This window comes from Urocitellus parryii, chromosome 5 (genome assembly GCF_045843805.1).
Source record: "Urocitellus parryii isolate mUroPar1 chromosome 5, mUroPar1.hap1, whole genome shotgun sequence".
Classification (NCBI taxonomy): domain Eukaryota; kingdom Metazoa; phylum Chordata; class Mammalia; order Rodentia; family Sciuridae; genus Urocitellus; species Urocitellus parryii.
The window spans coordinates 189,942,914-189,956,526 of record NC_135535.1 but is presented as its reverse complement, the minus strand read 5'-3'; the positions used below and the strand labels follow the sequence as shown (position 1 = coordinate 189,956,526).

General features: G+C 36.7%; 1 protein-coding gene across 4 annotated transcripts in view; it reads left to right on the top strand.

Annotated features, from left to right (window-relative positions):
- Sorcs1 (sortilin related VPS10 domain containing receptor 1) overlaps positions 1-13,613 on the top strand; it is a 477,578-nt gene that overhangs the window by 258,602 nt on the left and 205,363 nt on the right. For all 4 annotated transcript variants that reach the window (XM_077798467.1, XM_077798468.1, XM_077798470.1 and 1 more), the window contains exon 3: positions 5,240-5,339. In XM_077798467.1, coding sequence (XP_077654593.1) covers positions 5,240-5,339 — 100 coding nt within the window. The remainder of the gene's footprint in view (positions 1-5,239; positions 5,340-13,613) is intronic.

The following is a 13,613-nucleotide window of genomic DNA, read 5'->3' as shown; positions in this document are numbered from 1 at the left end:
TAAAAAAAAAAAATTGAGTCTCCATGGAAGGCCTTCTGCCTGTTCAGTGTGTATGAGAAAAACCCAGTCTTTGGTTTTCACCATGAAGTGCTTCAGTTTCAGATCTTGTTCCATTTACTAAGAAAGTCTAAACTAGATTATCTAAATACACCTGGTTTTCCATCTACAAGTCACTTCTTGTGGCTTTTGGAAAGAGGTAGGATGGAATTAAAGGTGTAACCTCTGTGGGTTTGGCCTTAAGTACATTGGTTTTCCTTTGTTTTATTTTACTTTATTATTATTATCTTTTTGGTATAGAGGATTGAACTCGGGGTGCTTAACTATTGAGCCATCTCCCCAGCCCTTTTGTGTTTTATTTGGGACAGGGTCTCCTTAAGTTGCTTAGGGCCTCACTAACTTGCTGAGGCTGGCTTTGAACTTGTGATCTTCCTGTCTCAGCCTCCTGAGCCATTACAGTCATGTGCTATTGTGCCTGGCTGGTTTTACATTTTAAAAGGTCTTCCTTATTTATAATATGTGTGAATATTCATCTTATAAAATTCTGCATGTGAGAGTTTGGATTCCATTATAAACACCCAGTGAAGGATCCTTTCTATTATTTTCTTTTAGATTTTTTAAGCATAATACCCTATGCAGCAATGGAATTCTGATAAAATTATTATAAAAGCAAAGCATAAAATCTTCAACTCTCATATTCCAGTTCTTACCATTAAGTCTCTGATCCAAGTCCTACATAAAACAACTAGCCCGTTTCCTTCAAAATCTGATGGACTAAATTCAGCTGCATTTAAAGATGTTGTAAAAGCCCCCATAAATGTCTTCTCTGCTTAGCAAACCAAATCAAAATAAGATTCAATGAGATTTTCCTTGTAGGCTCACATTATGGGTTTTAGTAAATGTTGGGCAAAAAAATTTTAAAAAACATACAAACAAGAAAAAAAGATATAAAACAAATAACAAAAACTATCATTAATAGGTTGCTGATTGTATGCTAGTCAAGGTGCTAAGGATTTTTATGGATTAATTGAATTTACAAAAGATGCTGTTGATTTAGTGTCTCATTTGATTGCATACAGACTATAAGAGACCCAATCATACATTTCATCTGCAACTTCTTCTGGAAACTAGGCATATCCTGTATTGATCCCTTCTTCAAGTGTAATGAGGAATTTTGTTGTCTCCTAGGGATCATAGGTTCTTGGAAGGCAGGTGGGATGCCTCTGATGTGGTTTCTCCACCCTTCATAGCAACTTATCTCAGTTCTGTGTATTTATATACTTAAAGACATGTTTTCAAATATTCTGAAAGTCACTATTTAAGAAGTTTATAAGAAGGGCAGAATAAAGATTAAAGATCAAAAGCAAAAGGAGGCAAGCTTTGATTTAATCACTAGAATATTTATTTTCCTGAAATGCTGCTTTTTTTTTTTTAAGCTTTCAACTTCTAGCATAGTCTAGGTGTTGACAGAAGTTTTGTTTTTAATCTATAGATAAGCCAACCTACAAACAAAGCCTGAAGATAAAAATGCTTGCTTTGGAATGTTTTTTAAAAATGATACAACTTGAGAATTCAAGACTTCATAATTGCATCTTGAATGTGTCTGTGCATGATGCATATTTCAAGAACACTTCCTTTTTTTCTTTTTTTGTTTCTGATTTTTTTCCTTTGCAAAAGTTGTCACTTTATGGTAAGCACAGGCTGGTATTTTCATTTGCAAATTTTATTTATTTTAAATATTTTTATTTTTCTCTTTTCCTCATGAAACCAAGATTCATTTATTTCTTTTGAATTTTTGTTTTTGATATTTTTCCCCAAATAGTGTTGCTCAGAACACTAATCTCATTTGATGTCACTCAATAATAGATCCTATAATCAAATATGTTTGGAAAATGTTACATGAATTATGTATGTAAGAGGCTTGGTGCATATTGGAATAATACAATTTGTGAAGTACAGGAACATTAAATTTTGCCTAATCAAGCATTTCCAAATAATTTAGTTCAGGAAAATATCCCTTCCCCTATGCCTAGGGTTGATATTTAAGGTGTTTAACAAACCAGTACATTGGCTTACAGGTCAGCCTGCTCCTCAACCTGTCTTCTCACCTGCTGGTTCAGAGCCTTTGTTCTTTGTAGACTATGGCTCCCACAGTTGACCACAGGATGATAACTGTGAATTGGGGATGCAGTTGGGCACTAATAATTTCTTTCCAGGATGCAGGACCACACCAAGATCACTGTCTCCCCTACTTGGACATAGGCTGATTGTCATGGACATTGACCAAACAGCACTGGTGCTGGTCTTGATGCTAGAGAAAGTTTCTTGAGAACTCTGCTGTGCCAATCCTCAATCTTTTGCTTACTGGACTGTTAAGAGACCTAGAGGGTACCTGATAGGCTATGGAGGTAAGGCTGCAAGAGCAGCTTCTCAGAAATCTTTGTACTATAACTATCTACCAGCTGGTTTGCAAGTATTTAATATTTTCACTCCTGTACCATCATATCAGTCAATATATACCAGCTTATTGTTAGTTCTACCCATAACACCCGCCAACACTCTCATTCTAGCTGTGAAACACTCTGGATGACTGCCAATCTATATACCATTTGGGTGTGTGAAAATGAATTATTTTTTCTCTGTCAATTGCTTATTACAGAAGCCATGATGGTTAGACCTCCAGGTCTGCTGAGATGGAGAATCAACAATTTTGGTTCTATCTTTGAGCTTCATAAAATCAAGATCCAAGAGATAGTACAAAAAATAGTGATGGATATCTAGAAGAAACTGGATTGATGTACAGTGATATTATAATTAAAATATGCAATAAAAGCATAAATTCTGAAAAAAAAAGTTTAATGCAAGTATGAGCCACTTACTCCATTGTCATCTTGTGACATTTAGATTAGAGTTAAATACACACTTGCATATGGGTGTGTACACATGTACACACACACACACACACACACACACACGGAAGATGGTTTCCTACAGATTGCTTAAAAAGTAATCCTCATTTGCCTTTGTAGTGTATGGTATTATTAATGTAAATATATTCACTAGTAGAAATTAATAGAAATTCTAAGAAACTCACTCTCTGTAGACTATCCCTACTTCTCTAGCCTCCTTTCCTATTATTCCCCTAGAAAATTTGAATAACGCCCTCATATCCAATGAAGTTGTATTTTTCCATCTCACTAGGCAAAATATATTAATGTAGAAGTATGAACACATTTCATCTGCCTCCCACCAACTCTCAAGTAGATATTGCATCTGCTTGTTTGTTCTTAAACTTGTAAATATTATTCAGATATTGAATAGGAAAAACTACACAATAAAAAAGCTAGAAAAAGCCAACAACATTTAGGATACAAGCAAATCTTAGTAGACAGAAAATGTTGGCCAGAAAGGTGAGCCTGAGAGTGGGGAAAAGAAATCTTAGATATTTTTTAGAAATTTTCAGGAAATCTCCTCACATTTGCTGTGAATTTGAGAAGGGAAAGATGGGTGGGAGAAGAATTTTCAGAAATCTCCATGTGGTTCACAAATAAGATCTGTGAAAGATCTCTGGGATGCTGTTCAAATGTTCTTGGCCATCAAGCCATGTTCATGTGACTGTGGTAATGTGGGGACTAGTCCTGAAAAAGCCAGTTACGTATCCTCCTTGTACCAGGTGACTTCTAGTTGAAGATGCTCACCCTACTTCCTATTTTTAAGCTCCTGTTCATTGTCAAGGTTCATAGTTCTTGGAAGAAGTTTTATATATCACTCCATTCCTCAATGATATGAAATTTTACCCAGATCCTTCAAAATAGAGACTTTTTGGTATTTGCCATCTGGGTATAAATTTTAGGATGAAATGTCTTGAATTTCAAAGCAGAATTGATTCTTAATTCCAACAATACTTTCATCCAACTTTTTTGCTCCATTGTTTTCTTCTGAGTAGGCTCTTTGTGGATGGAAGTGAGATTATTTTAAAAAAAAAGACTTTCTCTATTTATCATTATGGCCTATAGGAATTTGTAGTTTTTATCAGGATCCAAAGCAAATTTATATGACCCTATTTTTGTTCTTTTTTGATTAAACCAACTTTGTCTTCTAATTATTATTAATATCTGTCATTGTGTCTAGCACATTATAACCATTTCTTTATATTTCTGACTGTTGGAATTACCTATTAGATACTTGAGGGGACTGATTTTTATATCCTGGCAGTTAGCACAGTCTTGGTATGTTTAAGGAGGTCCACAGATGTGAATGATTGAATAAATTTCATAGGAAATTGGCTTTGTGAAATAAAGAGATGAAGAGGAAATTTTATTACTGTTTTTTAAAGAAAGAAAGAAAAGAAAAAATGCTGAGATAAAATTAAAATAACCTAGGGCTTAGGGCCAGGATTCCTGGATTCAAATCCCAGATGTCCTGTTCCTCAACTATCACTGTTTAATAGTCACCTACATTATACAACTACTGTCTTCAAATAGAGATTATAATTCCCCACTGCACATGGTTTCAGGATGACCTACTGGAATTAAATTTTCAAAATACAACGTAGACTTTCATAAAGATAATGATTAAAACCCATGTTTTAATCTGAAGTCATAAGTTATTGACCAGTGGCTAAATAAAGATAAGAGAATCTACAAGAAAGATGGTTTCAGTGCCAAGAGGTAACATCCTGCTCACTCTGGGTTGCTTAACACTGGAAAAGGCCATCGGGAAGGTTGTGAAATTTCACTTATTATTAAGACATTTCCTTGCTCTTAAATAATAGAAAAAGACTGAATGACCTTTAAAGGGACTAACCCACCGTATATCCTATGACTCATGAAAGAAAACAGAGTTTGTAGATAAATCAGGAGAACCTGCTTTTCCACTGTACCAAAGATAAAGCAAAAGTTTAGAAATGTCATAGCTAGCCTAAAAGCTGTTTATTTCTTTGGTCAATTCGAGAAACACCCTCACCTCTTAATCTTCTTAAATTAATCACATCCTTTATGCAAAGTGCGTACATTAAGGAGCAGCAGAGAGATGAAGTTTTAATTTTTACCAATTCAATTTAAATGCAAATGCTAACCACTCACATGATGCTACTGTGTACATAATTAAGCATCATTATATACTACATGAATCATTTAGAAACCTCCGGAGAGCCATTCTACTATGTAAAACATGCATTATACTGACAAGTAGCCGAATGACGTGTACTTCTGTCCTCATTAAAGCCTCCTTTGAATTACAGGTCAACTGATTATGGGACAACCTATGAGAAGCTGAATGATAAAGTGGGTTTGAAGACAATCTTGAGCTACCTTTATGTGTGTCCTACCAACAAGCGTAAGGTAAGAAATGTATATTTAGCATGCTCCTGATTCATGGTGTGACTTCTAATTTGATTGGCTGACCTATCTAGATACCTAAAAAACCTTTACAGTTAAACTTCGATTAGAGATGTAAAGATGAGTTGATGGGTGGTAAGGTATAGAAGTGCCTGACACATCGTAATTTTCTAATCAGCAACTGTGAATGTAGGAGGGTAAGGAGTAGGAGCATCATTTCCATTTTAGAAAGGCAGCTACATGGAATAAGTCTTACTGAGTGTATGCTGCTGAGTGTCTTATAGAAGCACTGACCAATCAGGCACAAGAATTAGAATAAGCTTAGACAGGACAGAGAAAAGATGGATTTTCATCTGATGTTCCAGGTTCCCTTGACATAGAGTAAATATATTAACTAGAATTTCGGTGAATGCATTGTCCTACAGCAGACAGGGGTTCAGTTCTAAAATTTGTCCAGGCTGCACAGAAACATTAGGAAGGGGGCCCTGCCTTTGAGATTAGTCCTTCCTGATCTGGATCTTAGCTGCAAGGAACCTTGGAGATCGTAATATTCCATGCCCTTATTTTACAGATGAGAAAACTCAGGTTTAGAGAAAGAAAGTGGTTTGCATATATTTCAAAGCTGCATGCACAATCAGGACTAGAATTCAGATTTCTTCCTTGGGAATCATAATTTTTCCACTTTATTATACCTTTCCTATTAACAGGGACCATCTATTCTTCAAAGTTTTTATTTTCCCAGAAAAAAAAATGTCTAATTTTAAGTGAAAATGGCATTTATCTCAAAGGAAGAGTGACATTTTTATAAATTGGTGTCACCAAATTCTGAATATTAGGGGTGGGAGAGGTTGCTGTGTTGCTCAGGCTGGTCTTGAACCCATGGGCTCAAGTAGTCCCCTTGCTTCACCTTCTAATTAACCAGAACTATAGGCTTTTGCCATCATGCCCAGCTCTCAAATTCTGAATTCTGACATTATGTCTAAGTATCCCATAGATTACATGAATTAATAGTATCCATCAGGAAATAGAATAGTGTTACTCATTAATATGTCCTAAAACATATTCTGTGATAATGATAGCTCTGATCTCTAGGGTTTCATTTCCAATTTGTCATTAGGTACTGATAATGACCTTAAGGAGTTTCTACCTTTTGTCCTCTGGACTGTAGAAGGCAAATGATACTAGCTCTTAAGCAACATTCTCAACTCTGACTCCAGTAAGTGTTTCCAAATCTACCAGCCCTGGTCCCATCCTTTGGCTCTGGATTGGGGCTCAGGTGGACTGTATCATGTGTTTCTGGTGTACATCTAAGCATTTCTAGTGCTTCAGTAAATGCAACATAACAGTTGAACATAGACTCTGAATTTAGATGGCTTGAGTAAAACCCCAGCTAAGCCAATTACTAAATGTATAAGTATGGTGATTTACTTAATCTTTCCAAGCACAGCGTCCTCAAATTTAAAATGGGGATAATTATAGTACCTACCCCACGAGGGAGGTTATAAGAATTATCTGAAATTAGACATTTCAAGTGCTTAGCACGGGACAGTAAAGGCTTAATCAGTGTTTTCTTTTCACTTTATTCTCCTTTCTTATCATCTTGTTCCTCCTGCTTCATATAATTATTGGAGGCAATAGTAGTGATTATCCCCTATAAATAGCAGTATCCAGTAGAACTTTCTGCAGTGATAGAAATGCTCCTCTAAACTGTCCAATACTCTTGACATTAGCAACTTGTGGCTGTTGAATATTCGAAATATGACTAGCATAACTAAGTGAAAGGATTTTTAATTTCATTTAATTTTAATTAAACTTATATATTTAAGTTATGTGTATGGGTGATGACCACAGTACCAGACAACACAGTTCAATAATGTGAAGCTCAAAATTAGAGCTATATCATAAACACTCCTCTCTTGTCCTTACTGCCTCTTTATTGGCCCGTCATCAATAATTAAACCTAATCAATTTTGATCTGCTGTATACAGATTCAAACTGAGGAACTAAAACTTTATCCTTTATTTCTTTAATGAGATTTAGTTGTTTGTTGGCTTTGAATTAATCCTCGTAATCTCTATTGATTGTTCCTCTAGTTCACATTTTTAGTAGATTTAATTTAGCAATCAACAAACTGTATGCTACACACCACAAGGTAAATAGAGAAACAAATCAACATCCCACCTCCCAAATCCTCTATCCTAGTTGTGAATACAGTGTGATGCTTTCTGATTTGAAAGGTCCCTGAACTAAGATTCAGAACTGGACCTCCCTGCCTTGAATCTGTTGCCAACCAGCAGGTGACTTTGGGTGAGTCATTTACACTTGCACTAAGGTTGTGCACGGGAGTTGGATTTGAAGAGTGACACTCTCAGGCTCAGATGGAGCTCCTGAGACTAGAAGGAACTCTTGAGAGGGAGTAGAGAAAAGAGCCCTGCCATAGAACCCACTCAGAAACATTGATACTAATGAGACTGCATACATGATGGGTAGCCATTTGGAGGACTTGGAAAAGGATATTTGGCCAGCGGTATTTTAACTGCTCTGAGTGAAGACTTGGCAGACCCTAGTTCCAGAGAGGGAGAAGTCACTGTCTATGACTGTGAGAGAATAGCTGTGAGAGAATAGCTTTCTTTAGGCCTGTTGCTGTGCAGAAGCAGAGGTGGCCCCTGATGTTTAAATCACAGTGTTTATGGGGAAACCTAAACCAAAGAATCTTTTCCTCTACAGATAAATGAGGCCTTCAGGGTCACTTTCTGAGATGCTGATAGATTTAAGATATATTGGAGGACGATGAAGGTCTTTACAATGGTGCAAAAATCAATAAAGTTGACATAGCAGTATATTTGTGTACAGTTTTTCTACTTATGAGGTGAATTTATCACCAAGAAATATGTACCCCCATCCCCGCAAAGGGACATATTTGAACCAAAGGGATAGCACCTGCACAGCATTTTAAAGTATGAATATATTTGCTTCAATCAATATGAGTTTATGTTTAAAGAAAAGGAGGAGGAGGCAGAAGAAAGAATTATCAGGCTCTCTTTTAATTATGGAGGACAAAGGCATTGAAGTTCACTTCAATTCTCCTGGGACTCCTGCTATCCTCTGGTGAAAAGGGCAGGCTCCTTAAAGGGCTACAATAATTCTTTCAAATCTCTAGGGTGCTATGTAACAAGTTAACATCTTTTGTACCAGAGAGTTTCTTCTGTGTTTCATGTTGGTGGGAGCAAATGGAATAAAAACTGACAACATCCGTGTAACTGCCTGCATTCCCAGAAGCCTGTTTGTCTTCCCCTCCTTATTGCTATTTTTAGGTGTTTGTGAAGGCGAGAGCAGTTCTTTTTCAATCATCATGTCTCAAACAGCAGGCATCGTGTCCTGGCTTTGCAGGCAGCTTGTTAAGGGCATTACTGGGATCAGAGTCCAGAATAAAACAAGCCTTAATTTACTGTTTAAATTGATGATCATCCATTGACCGCTTTTCTGCTGTAAATTATAGCAGGTTTCCCTGGATAGGTCTATTACATTAGAAACTATCATCTCATCCAGTGTCAATCTAGGAAATCTTGACTAGAAGACAGAGAGCCTGCTCTTAGGTGTTATCCTGTCTCACTCATACTTTCTTGCAGAAAACACCCATTCCCTGGCCCCTGATATATGAGGTAGGCCCCAAAGAATAAGACCAAGTGGGTCCTAGTGCCAGAAGACAGGCAGGGTAACTATTTGTCACCATGGCTTGGAAGGAGAATAATTCCTCCACCTCTACTTCATGATAAATTCCAAGGCTTGTTTGTGTCACCAGAGGTTTATTGGCTACATACATATAGTCTGCTAGGAGAAAAGATGATTTAACCTGTACCTGAGAAGAACAGCTGTGATGCAGAGGGAAATGGGAGAACTAATACAAATGTAGCAAAGGAAAAAAAAATCAATGTTGAAATCTCAGTCTCGCTCTTAAATTCTCTTTAAGTTTATTTGTATTCTGCCTAAAAAGAAAATTTCTTTCTTTCTTTTTTTTTTTTTTCACCCTGCTGGCTATCAGTGATACCTGTCCAATATTCCACAACTGACCTTATCTTGCTGTTTCTTCACAAGGTGTTGTATAGCATCTTTAAGGATTAAAGAATACAAAACTCTACCTGAAATTCTTGGAGAGAGAGAAAAAACAAAACAAAACTGAGAACAGACAATTCATTCAGTTGTCATATCCTCATGGTCTCTTCACACTATGTTACCTGCAAAGAAAAAAACCTAGATATTATTTGTTCTTTTCATTTCCTGTGCCCCTTTTGCTTCCCTGTTCCCTCTCATTTCTGTGTTATCACCTCTTTTTTCTTTTTCTTCTGTTTTTTTTAGGGATTTATTTTTTTTAATTAGTTTTAATTAGTTATACAGGACAGTAGAATGTATTTATGCACTTTGATATATCATACATAGATGGCGTATAATTTCTCATTTTTCTGAGTGTACAATTTGCAGCATCATATTGGTCATGCTGTCAGATATATACATACAGTAATAATGTCTGTTTCATTCTACTCTCTTTCCTAGTCTGTTATCACTTCTTAATTAATATCATTCCTGCTGAGAGTCTTCTAAGGCTTTCATCCTATAATTAGGACCCTCACTCCACAGAACACATTGATCATTCTTGCAGGTCTCTTGGTACCTGCCGGCATTAAACACTGTTTGCAATTTCTCCAGATGTTTAGGTTTTAATTACCATACTGTATGTGACACTTTCTAAATAAGTGTTTGATTATTGACTCCCTGTCTCTTTTTACCCTGGGCACACTTAATTCCTCTTGTCATTTGTTTTCCTGGGACAGGAAAGAGTTGTGTGTGCTAGGGTCAGACAACTTTTCTCAGGAAGGATTGTGGGATCAGACCCTACAAAAGGTGGGGATTTTCAGATTCTACTCTTTCGTTTAACAGAGATGGAAACTGAATCCCAGAGAGTCTCGTGACTTGCCTGAGGTTACACGCAAACTGGTAAAAGAAAAGCTAAAATGGTGAAATCGCAGAAGTAACTCTTAAATGCCACTACTTGTACCACATTGTAATACGCTATGTTTGTTTTTGATTATGTCTAACCTCCCCTTTAGAACATGAGATCCTACATGGAATTAGGTGCCTTGATCAATTTTGTAGTCTTTGTCATGCTGAACATAGGACCTTGGTAGAGAGTCGGTGTTCAGCACATGGGGAGTATTTGAATTGAATATAGGGTGGGTTTTAGACACTCGGATGGAACTTTGGAAGAACGAGTCCTGTAAAACCAGCTTTGACTCAGTAATTTCTCAGAGTCCAATAATTATAATTAATTGTAAGTTAATTATTAATTATAAATAATTAATTCTTTTGAGTAAACAAACAAGGACAGTCAAGAATCCCATAGGTTTTAGTCATTTCTAGGCCATAACGTGTAATTGCATCTTTCCTAAGAAGAGCATGATTAATATTTAAAATGCCAGGGCTTTGCATAGCACTCACTCAACATTGTCTGGTGAGGCCAAGGGGAACTAGAGTATTGTATAATACATCAAAGGGGGCGATGACATTTCCCTTGGTGGGCACTTGACACTTGCTCATTCTCCCCTAGCTCTTTTATCTGTCCCTTTGTACACAAGATCATCCATTCGCCTCTAATCTTTTAAAGAGAATGTATGTTTCATTCATAAAGAAGTGTCATGTGTGAACTCAGAGACGCAGTGGTGGTGGCATTTTCCAAACTTCAACAGACGTGCCCTTTTTTAGTGAATAAATGCTTACTACTCTCCACTTAGCCTGGGCAACCATAGCTAAAGGGAAAGATCAACTCTTTTGAATTTTTTTGATGGGTATTTCTGAGTTTTATACTGTTAAGCTCCATTGAACATTGTTCAGTTCTTTTCTTGAGCAGTATAAATAAAAAATCCAAAAAAAAAAAAAAAAAAGCATGCCGCATTTCTATTTTTTTTCTCTGGGTGATTTTCTTACAGTTATTTCAGCCTCTATGTTTCAAATAAACTACAGAATAATAAGGACAGAGGACCCTCTGAAGCAAGAGTATAGCACCAGGAATAGACCCCTAGTCACCTCCCTTGTTGCCAGAGCGGCCCTGGGGAACCTTGTGGAACTCCTGGGCTTGGCAAAACACAGTGGAAATAAAACAAAAAGGCACTGATCTAGGACACTGTATTCCACGCTCACCTCCAACAGCCAACTACCCCAAACTATTTTATATAAGTCAAACACCTATAAAATTCATAAATAAATGCTAATAAAACCATAGTCATATCAATTTTAGCACAACATGTTAATTACATAAAAACTACTTCTTTCATTGGATATTAACTGTGTGTCTCTAAAACTTATGTTGTCAAATACTTTTTAAAAATATTAAAATGTTATCCAATTTAGTCAATAACTTGTGGTCAGTACATGGCTTCTAAAAACTTATTTTTTTCCCCTCCATCTCTACTAATCCCTCAAATCACCTAATTTTCCTGACTTCTCAGAATTGATAACATTAACTAGTATTTTATTGTTTTACATCATGCAACATTAAACAGTACTTAGTAATTTTTGGTAGAAACACATTCCTTGCCTCATCAACATAGCACATATTATCCCTCATGGATATTATGTCTATCACATGCAATCTAATATATTAAATATTAATCATAAATGAGTGATTTTAAAATCCTAAGTTATAACTTCATGAGGATGGAGTTTACAGATGATTGAGGTTTTAATAAAGAATTTTTGTAGCCAAATTTATGTTTTAAAGAAAAAGATGCATGTAGCTAGTTAGGAAAATAGAAAGGTGATTGACAAGTCCACAGAGAAATCTTTACTAAGTTCGAGTAGTCTTTATTACAAAAAAAAAAAAAAAAAAATACAGCCTGTAATCCCAGTGGCTGGGAGGCTGAGGCAAGAGGATCATGAGTTCAAAACAAGCTTCAGCAATGGCTAGGTACTAAGTAACTCAGTGAGACTCTGTCTCTAAATAAAATACAGAATTGGCCTGGGGATGTGGCTCACTGGTTGAGTGCCCCTGAGTTCAGTCCCTGTTACCAAAACACACATACACACACACAAAAAAATTCTGTTTTCTATTTACTCTAAACAAGTTAATTAAGATAATATTGCCTAAATTAGTCTGCAAATATTGTGAATATTGATGAAAGTTATGTATTTATTATGTGGTTGACTGGTTCTCAAAAGGTGGGTAGCCCCTGTAGTCAAGTGATCAGAAATTCTCAAATATGAAGAGGATACCTCTCAGAAGCCAACCATTCTTCAAATATATGTAATAGACTAATGGCTTAACTTTTGAGAAGCAGACTTTTTTTTTTTATTTACTTGTCTGCTTACTTATGTGTTTATTTTTGCCTCATCAGCTGTCCTTTCTAGAGCCCACCACCTCTCAAGTCTGGCTGGCTCAGTGTTAGATGCCCACCCTTTACCCTTTATGAAGCTCAAATGCATTGTTTCAGGTTGGTTCGGAGTTACGCTCTGCTGTGGAAAATGGTCAGGGGTCTTTTCAACATTCTGGTCCGTTTGCTTCCAGCATACTCCCCGTGGTTTCTCACAAGTTTCCATCATCCAGTGTTTGACGTACTGTATCTAGAACATTTGTTTCTAGTGGATAGCCCATGCTGCTCTGGTGATGGATGGAGATGAATGCTGGCCGCTACAGGAAGTTTGCCATATTTACTAGGGTGAGATGTTTCACTACAATATATCAGATCTGCCCCAAGCTGCCTCTTGGTGCTGTCAGGAAAACAAAGTCGCTGTGGATGAACCTCTAATAAAAAACACTTTTTCTTCCCTGGGGAAATTAAGAGAACATGACCAGCCTCAGGGCTGAAATCCTTTCCATTCAAACATCCCTTCTGTTGACCCTGCCTTTCCCTTAATAAATCTTCTTTTGAGGTTTCGTCCCTTTGTTCCTGTAGGACTTCACTTCCCTCATTTACTGGGTCCCTAACCTCTAATATGCATCTCATTTCACAACCATTCAAGTCAGTCACTTTAAATAAGTTTTACAGAACAAAAAACAGTTGCTCACAGTAGCCTCGTGAGTTTAGACAGAGGTAGAGAGGCCCACTGTGTGGTATATTCACTACAAGGGTTGGGAGAGAGTTAGTTCTTTTTGGACTGCGTGGGGCTGTGTTTGGGGACTAGACTGATAAGTGTTGCCATGATTGACAGCATCTGCCATCAGGAAATGAGCATGCCTGGAGTAAGGAAAGACAACGAGGGCTAATCAAAAAAATAAAGAATAGGGGA